General features: G+C 28.2%; 1 protein-coding gene across 7 annotated transcripts in view; it reads right to left on the bottom strand.

The window, feature by feature from the left end:
* Positions 1–1,389: 1,389 nt before the first annotated feature.
* The window catches only part of CSN1b (COP9 signalosome subunit 1b), a 31,355-nt gene continuing 12,510 nt past the window's right edge, over positions 1,390–20,234 (bottom strand). For 2 of the 7 annotated variants that reach the window (XM_087158802.1, XM_087158805.1), the window contains exons 7-16: positions 17,571–17,711; positions 15,614–15,708; positions 12,966–13,071; positions 12,801–12,881; positions 10,818–10,955; positions 7,775–7,861; positions 6,071–6,118; positions 3,303–3,362; positions 1,787–1,863; positions 1,390–1,611 (exon numbers count right to left, since the gene is read on the bottom strand). In XM_087158802.1, the coding sequence (XP_087014928.1) occupies positions 1,792–1,863; positions 3,303–3,362; positions 6,071–6,118; positions 7,775–7,861; positions 10,818–10,955; positions 12,801–12,881; positions 12,966–13,071; positions 15,614–15,708; positions 17,571–17,711 (828 nt within the window). In that variant the 3' untranslated portion in view covers positions 1,390–1,611; positions 1,787–1,791. Of the gene's footprint in view, positions 1,612–1,704; positions 1,864–3,302; positions 3,363–6,070; positions 6,119–7,774; positions 7,862–10,817; positions 10,956–12,800; positions 12,882–12,965; positions 13,072–15,613; positions 15,709–17,570; positions 17,712–20,234 lie in introns of those variants that run through there. The other 5 variants (XM_087158801.1, XM_087158804.1, XM_087158806.1 and 2 more) reach the window with 3 other exon arrangements.

Genomic DNA, 20,234 nt, shown 5'->3' with positions numbered 1-20,234 from the left:
CTAACGACTGCACTGACAGTACACCGAAATAGATTGTGGTTGAGTGGATTTCAAAAACGTTGAATAAAACAATGTGAAAAGTACGCTTTTACATAATACAGGGTGAAAATCGACATTCCCTTTTTGAAATGGGAAAATTAAGCACTTTTTAAAAACATCCAATGAAAAAAGCACCTTTAAGGGCTTTTAAAAACGAAAATAAACACCTTTAAGCACTTTTTAAATACGCTACGCACCATGCTAGATCTTCTTTTCTATTTCAGCATCATTTTGCCTGAATAAGGAATCGTTAATTTTGTAATTAATTTATAAAAACTAGACTTCAGGTAAATTATAATACAATAGTGAGAGAAAGATTAACAAATTATACTTAACCTTTTAAATTCATTAAAAACTAAAAGCAAAACAATAATATAAGTTTTAAAAGTGTAAAAAATATTATTCAGACTGAAAATCCATTTTTGGGACACGCAAACAGTTAATACGAGTCCTTTATCTTTTCCTCCACTCTTTTAATTTATTAACACTAGAGTTATGTGAAAACGAATTGTACTAGTGAGAAGGGACAATTTACGCAATAGTTTGTGGCAGAGTTCCATTGAAATAACTAGTCTTCTTTAACCCTTCTGACCCGAATGGGATATATACGTTCCAAAGATTAAACTTCATTCCCTAATGGATAAACAGATCCCAACTCTGCATGGGTCTTCTTTAATGTTTTCAGGGTTATTTAGGCATTAGGGAAAAAAAATATGACTAAAGGAACATGGCAACGCTCTTACATTCAAAATGGTCAACATCCATGTTTGCGAGCATGCCAATCAATCTTGTTTTAATTAACATATTACCTAAATTTTAAGAAAGTACAATCATACTTTTGTCATATTTTATGAAAAATAGTTATGTTTGTGCTTATTAAGTAACAATTCTACCTATTTAATATCAGATTTAAGAAATTTTGTTCAGTGGGATACATTGTTCCTATCATACTTACCATTGAGACAATATATCCGATTAGTGATAAAAATATTATAAGACAAAATTTCAGTTTTTGTTTTAATAATTTTATAACTTCTGGTAAGAATAAATAGCTCGATGCATTTATATTATTTTCATTACTTATTCTCATGCAATATGTAGGCATTTCTACAATATTCAGGACGATTGTGACATATTGTCCCAGGAGATTTTCGGGAAAATTTTAAACTCATTGTGCACTTATTTTTATATGTCAGCATTAACATAAACTGCCTATCATGCTAAAATTTTAAAGCTGCGAAAGTCGGATCAAAAGGGCTAAGATGTAGATATTTTTTTCTCCAAATACATCTTTTTAATTACATTTCTCAATCTTTACATGTTTTACATTCATATAAAAAGATATAAAACTTCAGATTTTTAAAAAAATTTATTGGTATTCACATATACAAGAAAAATTGTTTTACAGAACATCAACAGCTGGAAGCCACGAAAATTTTTTCACAAATATGAGTAGATAAACTGATTTATTATGCAGAAAATATACAATAAACAGAAGTTCTGCTTACAGGCGAAGGTAATAGATACAACAGAAATTTAAATTTTGTCATAAAATCCACACTATAGACTAATCTAGATAAAAAAGTTGCATTTACTAAAGTATTAAATAAAGTTACAACTTTTTACAAGATTTACAATTTTTTTTTTTTTTAACATACTGAGAACTATTATTTAGTACACAGTTTACTAAAGTACACAGTGTACTAAAATTTAAAGATGAATAATTAAAAGGTATTATTTCTCTTACAGGCTTCAATTTCTTGGTGGACAATTCAAAGGAGATGCAGGTATTTCAATCCCTTGAGATCCTTCTCTAGGAGGACTCTAAATCAAGAAAGAAAAAAAATTAAGAAGAAAATAAAATTAATAAATGCACTGTTCAAATATTACCTAAGCATATTATTTAAGTAATTTTATACATCCTCGTTAGCAAAATTACAGTAATAGTCAAAGGCTTCTGCATAACTTTTAGAATAGAAATCAAATTGTAGAATTAAATTCAAAGAAGAAATGGAACTTTGCAAAAAAACAAAATTTACGCTTGAATTCATTTTATATAATTTTGAGTTGAGTTTTTTTTATGAATCTTTTGTATTTAAAACAGCTGAATTTTGTAACTCTCTTCGAAAAAATTTTTTCTTTCTCCAAATTTAACTTTTATTTTAAACTTGATATTATTCTACATGTAATTTTTAAATTTTACTTATTAAGAATATTGAAAATAAGAGGTTTTAATGTCTCCATTACTACCCCTTCTCTCCTTCCCCCTCTTACAAGGCAGTCACATGGAGATAAGACTTAAAAAAATAAATAAATAAAAATAAATGGGTTGTACATGCAACTGCCAAAAAATTCTCCTTCCCTACTTTATTATATTTCTTTTTGTAAGAGGAAGAAAAAAAATTCTTTTTAAATTAAAGATAACTTTACTAGAAAAAATTTAAGCATTTATTTTTATAATTGATAGCAACCACATCTGCAAAGATTAGAATTAAACAGAAAATATAATTTTATTTGACATAGAATTTAGTTGGGAGTTTCACATGGGAGAATTTAGTTGGGTCGCTTTAGGGCTCGACAGCCGAAAAAATTGGTAACCGCTGCCCTACAGAATGCACTGTTAAATGATAAAAACTTATATAAAATTGCTTTTAAAATGAACATCATTTGTAACAACAATGTGAAGTAGTATGAAGACAAAATGAGCAGAAATTTCAGTTGGAATAGGCTGACGTAAAGCAAAAAAAAGCTGTTTTTTAGTTTCTCTAATCATCAGCGTCATCTGATGAGAAAATTTGCAAGTTACTTGAAATTTGGTGAGAAAAACGTTTCTGATTTCCTAAGCAGAACATTGCCCTCTTTTCTTAAATAATTTTATAGAAAGAAAATGTTTGAATTTTTTTAATTGGTTTTTTATACAGTATTTTAAAAAAAATCCTAAATACGTGGCACTTTCTTATCATATACTTATTCTATTTAATTTTTATAAATGTTTAATAATAGCTTGTATAGCATAAGAATAAAAAAATTTCTTAATTTCAACTCAGAGAATTGCTTTTTGGAAACGTTTTAATAAATTAACTAGCATATTTACAATATATACAAAATTTCAAAGGATTCATACATAAAGTCCGAATCAAAAATTTTAGTTTAGAACGACACTATTCACCATTAAAAAAACTAATATTGCAGCTAAGCAAATTTTTCACAGTGATAAAATGTGGCAATGAAATTGATAATAAAGATATAAAAAGATTACATACAGGTAAATCCTGCTGCACTGAAAAAGCTTCCTTCATAGCTGAATCAGACACATGACAGGTCTAATTAAAGAAAGAAAGAAAAAATTTAAAAATAGTTTATAACAGTATCATAATTTCATCCCATTAATGGATCGCATATATTATTTATTAATCACAAACAGGGATGACAAAGTCAATAATATAGTCCAATAAAATTAAACTTTCTCCTTGGAAAAATGAATACCCAATACTTTTTTTTCTGACAGCTTTGTTATAAATGGTACCTGAAAATTTTTTATGATCCTCTGTATGCTTCCTCTTTTTTGAGGAAAAGTATTGAATTTCTTCAGGACTGGCAAATGCTGCACTGCTTCTGACATATTTTTAGACAATTCCACTCTCGTGATGATCAAAGTAATAATTTAGAAGTATAAGTATATTATGTACGAAAAGTACACTTTTGTTGCTTATTTACGCATTTGATATTGCTATTTAAACAAGAAGCATTGCTACCAATGTACATTTTGATGCTAAATTAAATTAGACTAACTACAAAAGTTGACTGGTGTGTAACTACCACTACAAAAGTTGAACAACATTCACTAGTATATAACGCATGCTAACTTGATTCTATCACGAGGTACCTTTTGATAGATGAAGGTTGGCATGGTCGATTAACTCCACCCCCACATTGGTGACCCGGACGTGATTTGATCACGCAAGTAACGCCCATTTCACAATCTCTTGACAGGTAACGCCTACTTCGATGAATAGTCCACATTGAACAGTTGACTTGCTATTTGTGAATGCGTCATTCACCTCCTGCTCTGTTGCTACTCTGTCTCGTCTCGAACATATACAACGTAATACACTCTCAACGCATGCATACTCTCGACTGCTAATGGCAACACAGGAGCGACTTCATATGTGAAGTTAATACACCTCTCACATTCAGCACTCAAAAAATCCGGTGACTCTCTCTCCCGGTCTTTCACAAGTACAGCAACTAGTGAGATCTGTTCATCGAATTATATCCCTGATAAAATTCTGGTGGGGGAGTACTGTGGCGTAACTACCACTACAAAAGTTGAACTACATTCACTAGTATATAACGCATGCTAACTTGATTCTATCACGAGGTACCTTTTGATAGATGAAGGTTGGCATGGTCGATTAACTCCGCCCCCACAGACTATACACCAGTCAACAGAAGAAATAGCTCAAAAGTCGTAAGAGTTTCATGCATAGAAAATACTTCTATTGACACATATATATGAACATACATTGCATTACTATTTAGGGGCTACCTGAACATGAAAGTTATATCCTCAAACGTAATTTTTCTTACTGAATGGAATGATACAAAAAAGAAATTGATAAGATAAATAGTTAAGAAGTTATAAGGGTTTTGTGTACAAGAAGTACAATTTTATACTTGTACTTATTTACTTATTTTATATTGCTATACAAACCAGTGAGGAATTACTTCAGGTTCATTTTGTTCCTTCTTAATCTCTTAATTGAGTGAGACACCGGGTGCGTAATCAAATCGTTCAACGAAAAATAAGCACCATTAAAGTACTTTTTAAGCATTCAAGAAATATTTTTAAGCGCTATCTACATTAACAAAATGCAAAATAATTTTCAAAGACTTTACATGATCATTATAAAATAACTAGTTTCAGACAAAGAACACCTTTCTTGATTATAATACCCATTAAAAAATAATCAAGAGATTTTTCAGTGTGATTTCAGAGGGTGGAAAATGACGTTTGCAATTGAGAACATCATGCAAATTGCAGCAGAGTTGCACATGAGAGTGCAAGAATCTCACCGAACCCAGCTGGGTAGATGCACATGCGAGCTCGCAAGTATTTCATCAAGCATGTAAAATGATTGCTACTTTAATACTCTATTGAACCGATGGAAAGCCGAAATGGATTGTGTTTGAATGAATTGTGACAATGTTGAATAGAACAAGGCGAAAATGCATAATATGTGGCAAAAATCGACATGGTAAAGAAAAAAATCTCACTTTCGAAAGGGAAAGCACATTTTTAAAACACGAAATGAAGAAATTACCTTTAAGAGCTTTTAAAAAAAGAAAATAAGCACTTTTTACCATGACACAAAACATGAATCAAAAAGTTAAGAAGTTCTTCCGTATCGGACATTTTTTTCTCACTAGCAATTTTCTAAGTACTAGTCGACAAAATCATGTTCACCATCAAAGTAGTTGCTATAAAAACTATTTTCTTAATTAAAAGGGGTTTTGGCTGCACTAATTTTGCTTTAATAAAGTTTTCCTTTTCGGCTCTGCATTTCATAAATATTTGTGAAAGGATATGTTAATATAAATTAAAACTTATTTATTGAGATTGTTACAAATGTAAAATGGACTTTTTGCTACACTTAAAAGATTGAGTAAAAAAATTATTAAGAGTGCCAATTATTTATACTCTTCTCCAAACAAAAGCTCAAATCAAACGCTATAATTATATTGCATTGTAAGCAAACTTTACGACGGATCATGCACATTTTATGTAGCTCAACAATGCATTTTCACCATGATTTTTCTTTCTTCAAATACAACAATCCCTTTTAAAATAATATTTTCACAAGTCATTTAAACACATTGATGCTTTAAAGATAAAAATAAATAAATAAATAAATCAGGATGCTTAACATACATTGAGTCAAGGCAAAGAAATTATTTCACAATAACCAAATAATTTTAAGATAATTTAAAACAATCACATTAAATGTAAAAATTAATCTAGAAAACTTACTTTAACTTGAATTTGGTTACGTAGCATCGCTGACCGCAATATGAGTTGCTGTAAATGAACAATAAATAAATAATCAAATAACATTTTATAAATGTAAAATGCACACAGATATTCCAAAAGCAATTCACAATTAGTATGAAACAGTATGAAAACGAAGTAGATCATCATTTATGTGTCTTTTAAAAGATTGATATAAAACAGTATACAAATGTAATAAGCATTACTAAATATTTAATGCTAATGATGCAAGATTATCTATAAAAATAAATAAAATTTGAAGAGTGAAAAATTATTAGTTTGTTGTTAATTAGAAGCTATAGTTTGCTATTTTTTAATTATTAACTGCATTTAATTATTAAACTGCATAATAGTTGCTAAAAAATATGTTAGATTATCGGAATTGTATCAGTAATAAAATCCAAAAGAGAGTTTAAAAAAAACATTCAAAAAATTTTTTCATTCAGATTTCAAAATTTATCAATAACTGATTTTGTAAATTAAAGAAATTTCAATGATGAATAACTGTTTCTCTTAGATCTAAATAACTGCAAGTAAGAATAAATTTGAAAAATTTTTGTTTGGGAGTAAGCCATGTTTGATCTTCAACGCAGAAAAATACACTGGTGTTTAAAGCTGTATTTCATAACTATCAATTATTAAAATTCTAAATGAAATATCTTTTACTTATTTTGACTTAAATTAATACAAAATAACTAAAAAAAACATAAAAGTGTTTAATAATTTCTACATCAAAGGAAAATACTATGCACATTTTTTATTTAATCCAATTTCAGATGAAATGAAAACTTTCTGGCTGTTGGCTATATATAGTTGATTAACCGTTGTACATTTTCCTCTGCTGGCTATCAACTACAGTACAAAAGTGATTAAAGGCTTAAGGATAAGCCAAAAAAAACAAAATTATCCTAAATTTCGATTTACAAACATGCTTATTTTAATAAATATCAGTCGTAAAAGGTAATTACTATTTTGATTAAGATAATAAGTTAACCATCAGAATACAAATTTTATGGAAATATTATTGAGAATTTAATCCCCCCAGTCAACATAACACTAATAAACACAATTTAAGTTTTTAGAATAAAGAAAGCACATTACAATATGCAGCATAGTTTTGCCTGAATAATAAATGTAGAAAAATTTATAAACTGAAAGTTATCAAATTCATGGAAAAAATGTGCAAATTTTCATAATTAAGCCAATAAAATATATATATATATATATATATATATATATATATATATATATATATATATATATATTACAATTGTTAAGCTTTTTTTTTAATGTAAAATTACAAAATAGTCTTAATAGTCTAAAGACTGACATGCATCTTAACACGTTTAAGCTAATAAGAAAAAAATTCCTTTTTATCAAATAATGCATCCAATCTTGTGTGAATACAAATTAACTGATTCATATGATCAAATTGCACTACAACTCACATGAGAATTTTACTTACATAATACTAGAATTTACTTACATAATTTTTAGAAAAATTTTGCTTTGAAAATTTAGCAATAACAAAACAATTTGCAATATTTTAAATAATACACCAAGTAGAAATTCAACAAATAAATATTTTAATATTTTTTGTTTAAAGCGGAAGGAAAAACTTTTTAGTTATTTAAATTGTAACAATAAAGTTTAACATTAACACATCAATAAATATAACTATCTTACAGTAGTACGCCTTTGGTATTCCTTTCCCATTTGAATGGCTTTTTCATAAGTAGTACTCCGCTGATCAATATCTTTTGCATATAAAATCTAAAGAAAAAAGATGAAATAGTTGAACATATCAAATCCTCTGGTAATAATGAACTTAGATAATGAGGTCATATTTATTGATTGATCAAGAACATTTAATGCATTTTTTCTCTACAAAATTTCAGAAAAAGATAATGTTAAATTTATGAAAATTACCATAAAATAAATGCTTCCCAAGTTCTATAGCTTCTAAACGAAATTATTGTAGAATACTTTTTAGAAATAACAGTATCATACACTTATATAAAAGCTAGTCAGCTTTTTATTTTTTATTTCTCCCAAATTTTTTAGCTAAAAAACGCTGCAAAGCACTATAGTTCGTTCAGCAGGCGTTGGCACTTGGCTCCACCTCCTCAGAGGAAGAGTTCATTTTCGTGAGGGGAGTAAGAGGAGAAACGTGTCTGAGATTGAAATTAAGACAACCCTTAATGCGTGCCAAAAGCAAACAATGAATTCTTTTTCAGTTACTTTACTTTATCATCTGCTATTATACCTTTCATTACATTAGCTAATAAAATATATTGCAGTAAAATGTCCCAAAAAGGACAAACTATTCCCTAAAAGAGAGAAATATTATAAGATTTATGAAATATGTAATGTTAAAAAAATGTACATAAAGCTTGCTAAATAAAAATTTTTGTCATACGATCGTAAAATAGTAACCTTGTTTAGGATTGTTCTCATCCTGCTCCCAAAAATAGCGAAAAAGTATCGTCGAATATCACGTGATGAAGGCGGAGCTAAGTGCCAACTCCTGGTAAACGAGCTGTATATCACATAATATCAGTGTCTCCACAGAGCACTATCGAATCATGGTGTTACGAAATCATGAACAGGAACCATTTGTTGGGATGCAGGGCTCTGTTTGGGGGCTCTGAGATGAAGCGATACTGGAGTACTCAACATCTGCTGATCGGACATTGAATTTTTTTCTCTTATTGTGTTCTTTTTTATTCCTGTTCTTTGTTAATCTAATAAGAGTTTGTAATTTTTCTTTGCCCTTAAAATCCCCCCCTCCTCGTTTTTTTGCCTGCCCCAATCTCCTTGGTCACATTGCAATCAGTTGAATTGACAATTCAAACTATTTTCATTTGTATGTACGTGCCTTTAACTTTATTTGATTTGTAAGATTTGATAAGCTGTTCAATTTCTCCAAGAGCATCATAACCAGGTGTCTGTAAGTTTTTTGAGAGGTACCGATTTTGAGAAAATTTAGACATTAGATTTAGAAAAACTATATTAAAAAATCAACACAAAAATATGGTAAAGTAAGAAAATCTTTTCAAAAATTGCCACTGCAAATAAAAAATATTTATGGCAGGTAAATTTCTCTATCTATTTTTTCCCATATATTCAAAAATAGTTTTGCTGTTGTAACATTTTGGGCTTAAAATTTTAACCAAATTTAAAAATCCATAAAAATCATTTTCTATAGTTAATTCCAACTTGAATTTAAAAAAAAACAAGCATTTAACAGTACTAGCACTAAAAGTTATTTTAGAACTTGCTTTATTAAAAGTATTTTGTGAAATTTTTTCTAAAGTTGAATTTGTGAAGGTACTTCTAAACAGTAGTAAATTTGCCCTGGACAGACTCCTGGTAAATCTTATAAAAGTTTGTCATTTTCCTTTGCCATTGGCAATTTTTTTCTTCTTTTTTGCTTGCCCCAATCTTCCAGGTTGCATTGCAATCAGTCAAATTGTCAGTTTGAATTATTTTCATTTGTATGTCCGTGCCTTTAACTTTATTTGGTTTGTAAGATTTGATAAGTTGTTCAATTTCTCCAAGTGCATCAGAGTTCATTATAAACTAGGAAAATAACAGTCCTTATTTTAAAAAAATGTTTTATGCATACATTACAAGAAGTAGATAAAGTTATTGTGAAGCACAGATGGGAGGAAGGGGGCAAAAGGCCCCATGCATCCAGAAAAAGGACGATGTATGAGAACCATTTATTCAATGGCTAAGGACACTAAAACTTCAAGAAATTACAGGGTATCTGCTACATTTCAGATTTTCAAATCCATAACTTTTTATGACTTTCCATGAATAATTTCAAGAATTTTTCATGACTTAAGAAGATACTATTTTCTCCGAGAAAAACACAACAATAAATTTAATAAAGCATTATAATAACAGTAATTGAAATGATAGGTATACCCAAAACTGTTATACTCTGCATCTTCATATTTATTGATTTTAAACTTAAAAAAAAAAGAGTAAAGAAAGAGTTGAAGCAATAAAATAGCTGAAAAAAAATACAAAAGCAAAAAACTAAATGCTGTAAGATATATGTAGTTATTTAAAGTTGTTTTATTTCTTCTTTAAAGTAAGTGTAATATACAAAGCCTAAACTAGAATTTAAAATTAATAATAAAAAAAAAAATAATAATAATAAATAGATAAAAAAAATTCTGAAATTACAGAAGTTTAAAAGATAATTCGCTCTAGAAATGATGTTCTTTCTTTCATTTTTTGAAAGAGAACCATTTTTAAAGAACAGGATAAAAACATATTATAATTTAATAAAATATGACAATGAGTGGGGATTTTGTTACAAATTCAGATATTAGGAAGACTGGGAAATCAGGAGGGGGAGGGAACTTCCATTTTAAAAATTAGATTTTTCAGCGACCTAAATCCATGCCTTTCCATGATTTAAAAAAAAAATTAAATCTTGACATTTCATGACAACTTTTGTTCAATACCAAAATCCATGACTTTTCAGGTGTGCAGATACCCTGTACATAATATTACTTATATTTAAATTAAAAAGAGTTTAAAATAAGAGTTTAGATTTTTATACATAAATATAGAACCAATATTCTTTTTCTAAAAAATTAAATTGTCTTTTTCTCTACCCCCACTATTTTTTTTTTTTTTACGGAGTAAAAACGTTAGCCCAGGGCATCCATACACCTTGGCACGCCACAGTTGTGATGTTTGTTAAATGTACCTTGTTATGTGAATCGATTCTTGCTTGTATTTGATTATCTAGAATTAACTGCATCAGCTCATCCTCAAGAGCTCCAATAGTTGTATTAAAAGCTAAAGCCATTCTATTCATATCAGCAGACAAGTATGGGCTGAAATACTAAAGAAAAGATAAATGTTTCATGTTTTTCCATATTCAATCATCATTAACCATGCAAACAAATACACAATAAAAGTCATAAAATTAATAATATAATGAGAAAAGGACAGAAGATAATATAGGTGAATGAAAACAGGATCATCCACACAATTCGGCACCCATGTAATTATTTTGTTTCCAAATAACCATAATGATTCTGTATACCCCATGGCAGAATTGTGGCGACATGGTGACATTGTCACAGAACGTTACTAAGTTCTGGCAGAAGGATTTTTCTTTTGGGGAAATAAAAAATTTTGCTTTTCTTTTCTGCAAAACTTTACGAAAGGTTTGATCTTTTTTTTCAGAATTATATTCAAAAGATTGTTTCGCCCATTAGAGTAGGGAAAAAATATGAAAAATAAAGAACAATGATTTTAAAAAATTGGCTTTAATTTCCAGAGAAATTTTCCTTCAAATTTTTCGCGTAGTTATTACTGCTTCTTCCCACATAGCTTTCACAATCTGATATTATTTATCACAACTAAATCTTGAAATGAAAACACGCATTTAGTAACCCCTTTTTGAAGAGTGCGATTCGCATGATTTCGTCGTCTATCTTTTTCTCTTGGTAGTCACTGCTACAGATTTAACGATTTTATTTTTTTACTTTTTTAATGTGATGATTTATAAAATGCGAGAAAGGAAATAATTAGCGTGCTATCTAAAAAGGAAAATAATTAGTGAGTTATCTTTCTACAAAATGCAAGAATATCACCCATAATATTACAATTTTAAAAAATCACATATTCAATTAAAAAAATTATTTTATTTTATTTAATTTTTATTTATATTTATTTATTTTATTTTATTTTTTTGAAGTTATAGTTTTTTGAAGTTTGTATAGTTGTTATTGTGAAATATCTTGTAGAAAGACATTATTAAAGAGGTATGTTGCAGAAAGCCCAAAAAAATTCTGCTACAGGGTCCGTATATTGCCTAGGGGGAGGGAATATTATACAGAATTAAGTGTTCTCTCCCCCCTAAAAAAATTTATTAAGATAGAAAAATAGTTGTTACACTCAATAAATTGTTGTTTTCCCCTTCAGCCTTCAGATTTCAATGTTTTAATTTAATACAGCTTAAAAAAATAAAAAGAATACTTTTAAAAGTATTTTCATTTCAGAATAAATGTCTATCATATAATCTATTTTGATTCAATGGTTAACTAATAATGAGGCTTCAATCATGCAATATTATATATAGAAGAGTAAAAAATTTTAACCTGCAATTACAAAAATCTCAAAATTAAACCTCCATATCAAAATAAACCTCCATTAGGAGAGACACAAAACATTATAGGATAACAAAAATTACAACATTTTTGGGAAAAGTATTAAATGCATAGATATTCTAAAGATAATATGACATGTCATTACATTAAAAACAAAAGGATTAAATTTCTTATTATTACTTTATTATGATATTCTTATCTTTAATTTGCATTTTTAATTATTTTTTTTAATCCAACACAGACTATTGCTATTATATCTGTTTTTCTAATTCAATTAATTTTTTCTAATTTATAATAACTTTAAATAAAAATTTGATATTTTATCTTAGCCCTAGATTCTATATATTTCATTACAATGTTTATTGCTAAGTTTTCATTTAAAAATTTTTTTTTCACTGAAGTTTTTTATTTTATTTTGGCATCTTGTTCTTAAAAGTAGTGTTAATATTATAGCAGTTTTGGCAACACTGCTTACAAACTAAGCATTGCTGCCTCATACAATTAACTTTGATGGCTATTGAAATTACGAATAATTGATTATGAATAAGATAAAAGAAATATATTCTCCTTACCTGTATGAGAGCTCTGTTTCGAATTTGTGTGTAAAGAGAACTGACATGAGGGGCTAAATACATATCTAGCAGAAGATTGTCCTAAAAAATAAGATTCAGAGATGAATAAAGTCATTAACATTTTTTAATGGAGTGTCATAAAAAATTAATGGAAAATGTTTTCACCTTGATTTCCTCCAACAGTTTCAAACAGGATGCATATTTTGAATTATAAAATCGATGTATTATGTCTCTTAGCTGAGGCTCTAGTTCAAGAAACAATTTAAAGGAGCTAAAACAAATAAAACTTTTAACAACTTTTAACGTAAAAAACTTTTTTTTTAAAAACCAGATAAACTGAAAATAAATAACTTAGCAGAGGCTCTAATTCAAGAAACAATTTAAAGGAGCTAAAACAAATAAAACTATAAGTAAAACAACTTTTTTAAAAAAAAACTGATAAACTGAAAATAAATAACTTAGCTGAGGCTCTAATTGAAGAAACCATTTAAAGGAGCTAAAACAAATAAAACTATAAGTAAAAGAACTTAAAAAAACAACAACAGATAAACTGAAAATAAATAAATTGTCACTAATTTTTTACATTACTTCTTAACCCTATCATGGCTCTTGGGATGATTACTCCCCCCTCCCCCCACACACACATGAACACAGACAAAAAATCTGTTGTATTTATGCTGTTTTACAAAGAAACCTGTGAGAAACACAAAACCTATTATATATGTGATTGAATAGAATTAACACATTTGCTCTGCTATACCTGTTTTGATGTGACATTTGTAATGCTCAACTGTTTTGTAAATTAAGGACTTTGCTTTTCTAAAAAACCTAGATTTAATGAATCTTCTCAGCCCATAGATACAGTGTAAAGTCGCGTATCTGGAATCGGTGGGACTTCCAGAAGTCCGTATAATAGATTTTTCCGTATAATTGACCCCCAAGGTAAACAAAGCTTAAAATGATCTAATAAACAATCTGAATCTAAGAAGCAAAACATAAATAAACATTATTTTTAAGGGGAATAATGTTTTAGTATTAGAATATCTAATCAATCAAACATAAAATATGTATTAGAAAAAAAAAATATTATTGCTAAAAATATAGAAAACGAAAAAATTTGACAGTTATGAAAATATTAATCCGCCATTTTGAACTAGAACGACTCAAGCAGGAAGGGGAAATTCACTTCATTCTGGAACAAAGCTTTAAAATGATCTAAATCTAAGAAGCAAAAATAAATAAACATTACTTTTAAGGGGGGGGGGGAATAATGTTCTAGTATTAGATTATCCAATCAATCAAATATGAAATATTAGGAAAAAAAATTATTGCTCAAAATATAGATAAGGAAAAAAAATTGACAGTTATGAAAATAATAATGCGCCATTTTTAACTAGAATGATTCAAGCAAGAAAGGGAAATTCCTGTCATTCATTAAGGTGGGTAGGTGGAGGAGAAAAATTCATTTCCTCCTTATTTGTGAAAGAAAATAAGTGTAGAGAGGAGATCATTTAAGCTGAGGGTGGGGAAGCGACAAATTATTGTTTTCTCTCCAATCATTAGCTATCAATCAAGCATAAAGGCGGGGCACGCTGATGGGGTTCTCTTTATTTTTTCTTGTATGACTGAAAGAATCTGCTAAAGAAAGAATGTTACCCCTTTTTCCCCCCACCTCCTAAATATTACATGGTCAGGGGAAGAATGAATGTTTCTCAAGGATGTGTATCCTTTCAGACCTATTCAAATGTTCCATTTTGACTCCCCCTCCAAGTTAATGCTTGCAGTGTTTACCCTTCTCTTTCAATAAAGAGGTTCCAGGAAATGCCTCTTCTATTAGCCAGCTGCATAGGAAAAGAGAGGGGAGGGGACGCAGTTGTGGTCTTTTGAAAACAAATCTCCCTCTTTTCCTGCATTACAGAGTAGGAGCATCGCTAACAGTCACTCAATGGTCTTGGTAGATCTTCTCTTTTTCCCCTTTGTGATTTATGGGTTCAATGAATAAATCAGGGGTTCAGTGCAAGCTAGAAGAGAAAACGTGTCAAAAGACCTTCTTTTTTTTAAAAGAAAAGGGAAGATAAAGAGATGTTTGTTTATTTTGATTGTTAAAAAGTGTCCGGGAAATCGATCGTTCCGGAAAAGGGACGTCCGGATATGAGACGTTACACTGTATTTGCCAGATAGAGACAGTTTTTAATTTCAGGAGACATTCTGTTATCAATAGAAATTAAGTAAGTAACTCTGCTTTGAAAAGTTTGTATTATGTGGCATATTTCCTTAATTTTGCCCAAAATTTTAAAGAAAAAAAAATTCTGAAATACACGAAAGTGCCCGGCATTAAACAAAATATAATTAATACCATTTCCCTTTTATACGCAAATTTCAAATTTAAGTTATCACTTATGGAAGCACTTAAAAATAACAAATTTTGTGACTCTGTTCAAAAAAAAATTATGAATTTTTCGAGACATTTATGACCTTTTCTCAAATTCTTAACTTTCATGATTATTGAGACCAGTACACTCTGACAAGACTGAGGCGATGGTAGCTATTGACCATGTCAACCTTCATCTGTGAGAAAGTACCCCCAACATAGAATCGAGTTAACAGGTCTTTTGTATTAGTGAATTGGAATTGTATTTTTGTAGTAGTAGACACACTACAAGACCTTAATCTTTACTATAGAATTGTAATAATTACATATAAATTGTAATAGTAGGCACTTATGCATTACTAAAAAGAACAAACTGATAATTATCTAAAACTTCACATAAATTAACTCAAGAACAGTATAAAGTGGAACTATAACAGCATACCTGCTTGACAAAACAAACTTCAATAGTTCCTGTCTATCAAATGATGCAAGAGCACAAAGTCCTCCATACATGGCTACATTGTTTGGGGAAATTAGCTAAAATAAATATGAAAAATGATTGATATAAGTCCCCCGAGTATTCTTGCATTTTCAAATATTTTTAATAACAAGACTTTCCACTCTTCTAAAACTCCAATACAAACATTTTATATGAATCTGTTTCTTTTCAATTAGTTACAGTAGTTAAAATATTTATAGAAATATATTTTATTTAATGATTTAATGAATTTATATATTGTGAGTTGGGAAAGAAAGAAAATCTAATTTATATTATTATATTACAAATAAAAATTATTGTGGGCTGTTTTAAAATGTCTTGATTTATTGTCACTTTAATTTTTGATGAGATCCAAAACTTATCAAAAGTCAAATTGAAATTTCAAAATTTTGATATTTTAGATAATTTTTATAAAAATTCAGGGCAGGGAAATTTAATTAAGAATGTTTTAAATTTAATTAAATTATTTAAAGTTATGCCAAATTTTAGATATAAAATAATTCTTAAATTAGAATATTTAAATAAATATAATAAACAAATAAATTATTAAATAATTTAATACAGGAAAATTTATCTAATTTTACAGAATTAAGTCTCAAACAAAAACTAGAACTTTTATAGTTTAAATCTTATAATCGTGCAAAATTGAAAATAATTAAAACTCTGCAATTGAAATGAATTTAATGTGCTTTAAATTTAATTAAATTTTTTAAAGTTCTGGAAAATTTTAGATATGACATAATTCTTAAAGTAGGACATTTAAATAAATATAATTGATAAATAAATTATTGAATAATTTAATACAGGGAAATTTATCTAATTTTACAGAATTAAGTCTAAAATGAAAAGTAGAACTTTAATAGTTTAAATCTTATAGTCATGCAAAAATGAAAATAATTAAAATTGTGCAATAGAAAAACACTGCACAATTTCTTATTTATTTTTTAAATAAGACGAAAGAGCAGCATCTCTGGCAAAAAAAGTATTATTCTAGTATTATCATGAGGAACTATGGTACAGTGGTTAAGACCGTAAGCTCTTATTGTGAAGAGCTAGGTTTCAACTCCCAATGGCAGCTTGGAGCCTAACCAGACGTAATGGGTACCAACTAGTCTAAGAAGTAAATGTGGGTGGTGTGCAATGCTAACCACCAGCCACCTATGCTTCAAAAAGTAGGCTTAATCAGACCAATGGTCATGAAATTGTGAAGCTTTAACCTCCATGATTTCCCCAACCCACTATAGGCTAATGCGGAAAATTTTTATTTTTAATTTTTAAAACAAAATTTAATTACCATTTTAAATCACAGTAACAAAACAATATCATTCCTGTAAGTAAAAAAAAAATTTTTAAAGTTAAAACATTAAAAAATAAACAATTTAATTAAATTGCCTCCTTACTCTTATGAGGATTAGCAAGCTGTGCCCTCCCCCCCATTTTGAAATATTATATGGGTTATCATTTGAAATATTTTGTGTAACTACTTACAAATTTGTAAATTATTTTATTTTTAGAATAATCTGGAGAAATAAATAAAAGATAAATTCATGGGAAAAGGGTAGAATCTGCACAGTAGCCAATTTTTTTCTCTCTTTTTCAGAATTTCAGTAAATGTAAATACACAGTAGACAAATTAATAAAATAAAGAATGATAAAGAATAAGATAAAAAAATAATGTGTGACTAAATAACAATTATCTTATAATAAAGATGATTAATAAAAATTTATTAATAAAAAAGAAAAGAAAAATATTGGTTTATGTCAAAAGTTTTTTTTCTCTCAATAAGCTAAGAAGCCAGAGAATACTCAATAACATAACAAACACAATTTGCCTTAAACATGAAAGAAAAAAAAACAAAAGAAAAAAAAATGATTTCTTAAAAAAATTAGGAATACTAACATCTGGAAAATCACAGTGATCAAAAGAGGCTTGAAGGAAATTTTTTGCAGCAGATTTGTATTTTCGAGTAGCTAATTCTGCAAGTCCAGCTGCTGATCTCAGCTTAGTGATTACCAACTGATTATTATCTTTACCATTAGCCTGGAAGACAAAAACAAATCAGTTATTAACAATGATTTTATGCATTTGAAATAAAAATATATTGATTTTGAATTTCAGTTAAACAAGAAATGTTTAGCTAATATAAAAGCATAGCTGCACCAACATTTTACGTGTTTCATAAAAGATTTCTTTCTAGTGGTAGCCATTTCTATGATTGACTCAGAATTTCAAAATAATTTTAACAATTACTTGTTAATATTGTAGTTGTAATATATATCAGCAATGTAACTAATAGTGATTCGAGTGTATAGCAGAACATTCAGCTCAAAAAGTCAATATTCTGTAATTTATAAACAATGATTTTATGCATTACTTGTTAATATTGTAGTTGTAATATATATCAGCAATGTAACTAATAGTGATTCGAGTGTATAGCAGAACATTCAGCTCAAAAAGTCAATATTCTGTAATTTATTAACAATGATTTTATGCATTTAAATTCAAAATATATTAATAATGAATTTCAGTTAAACAATAAATGTTTAGCTAATAAATATGTTTTATATATTAATAAGTTTAGTCATTATTAAGAAATAATTAAAACTTAGCTAAAGTATTGGTTTGGGGTAAGGGGGGGGATTAACAGAAATGTTTCAGATAAAAAAGCTAATTAGATATTAAGATAAATAAAAAATTAACAGCTATTAAAAAAAAACTAAAGTTGTTAAGTTGAAAAAAAGAGAGAAATAGAAAAACTATAACTATTTCCAATAATGTGTAGTCGGAATTTTTTTCTTCCTTTTGATCATTTTTCCTTACATTTATTCAAATTTATCACCAAAAACTTCGTCGAAATAATACATAGACTTTTCAAAATAATACATTGCGAATATTTGGCAAGGGGACCAAACAAGCCGAATACTGAATAGTGGCTGAATATTCGTCATATCCCTAATATATATACACTGCCCTACAATAATGGAAGAGATACTTTCAGTTTTTTACATTTATTTTTAATTTGTCCAGAAATACTTAAAGGATTATTTTGTAAGTTCAGAGATATTTAGTTCCTGCAATTTTTTACACTCAGGAATTAAATTCAAAACTTTTAGGGATTTGAGAGACCTCAGGGGTCTGCCTAGGTTTTTATGAGAGGTACCTATTTTGTGAAAACTAAGAATATTCACAATAATTACATAATTTGTGAAAATTAAGAATTATATTAAAAAATCAACACAAAAATATGGTAAAGTAAGAAGATATTTTCAAAAATTATATCACTACAAATAAAATTAATTTATGACTGGTAAATTTGTATATATTTTTCCCCATATATTCAAAAATAAATTTGCTATTGTAAAATTTTGGGCTTAAAATTTTATCTCAAGTAAAAAATCCATAAAAATCATTGTTCATGGTTAAATTCCAACTTAAATTTAAAAATAGAAAAAAAATTTTAAAAAAAATTTAAAAAAACATGCATTTAAAAGCATTTGCACTAAAAATTATTTTCATTATGAGAATATTTCCCACGGGGTCTACAAAAAATTTCACAGAGGAAAACATTTTTTATAAAAAAATCAAGGTCTGTTAGAATAAGTTTAGAACAATGTTCGAACTTCAACTTCCTATTAAGTTTATAGAGGGACCGCCTCGCTGTTTAATTTTAAAAAAACGAAAATTCTGCGAAGAAAGCTCGCTATAATACGTAGTAAGCGACCGATTAGGCTACCACACCACACTACCTGACCAAGCATGTGCTACCTATTCGACTATGCTTAATTAACCCGGGATTTATCGTTTCTCACGAGGATACAAAAACAAAATTTAAAGAGACGGGGAAGAGAATCTTAGAGCTTGCTTTTTTAAAAAGCACTTTGTGAAACTACCATTTTTCCTAAAGTTGAATTTGTGAAGGTACAGCTAAACGATAGTAAATTTGCCCTGGACAGTCCCCTGGATCAACAATAAATTACAAAAGAAAAAAAGTATTTTCGAACACCCTCTGCAAACTTATAACCCTTTTTTATTACTTTAGTTGTTGTTTTTAATAACTGCATACATTTTCACAAACCTAGAGTAAATATTTATGAAGATATGGACATTTTTATAAAAAATTAATCATTTCACGTAGTGTTTTTTAAGCTACAACTTCAATGGAGAAATTTAAGATAAATTACAAAATTGTTGATTTAAAATTTTGAAAAAATTGGTTAAAATCTGTGCAAGTTATGAGTATTTAAGCTGCTTTGTTTCCCTGTGAGAGAATTTTTTCAGGGATTTCTGCAACATATCTAATACTAATATATTTCTGCAAGATACTTTTAAAAATAACAAATATACATGTAACTAAATTAAAGTAACATCAAATTAAAAAAAAAGAACTTTTCGAATAAAATAATTCTTCAATTAAACGTGTAATATTTTTTAAATTTTAATAATACGGGAGATAATCTCACAGTTTGTTGGAGGAAAACACACTAGTTATTTCCTTTTTCGCATTTCGTAAATCCTCATCAATTTAAAAAAATTATAGAAAAACCATGAAATCCGCAGCAGTAA

Source organism: Parasteatoda tepidariorum, chromosome 3 (assembly GCF_982258835.1).
Source record: "Parasteatoda tepidariorum strain Cologne lab strain chromosome 3, Ptep-v5.0, whole genome shotgun sequence".
NCBI classification, from domain to species: Eukaryota; Metazoa; Arthropoda; class Arachnida; order Araneae; family Theridiidae; genus Parasteatoda; species Parasteatoda tepidariorum.
This window is presented reverse-complemented; position numbering and strand designations above follow the sequence as displayed.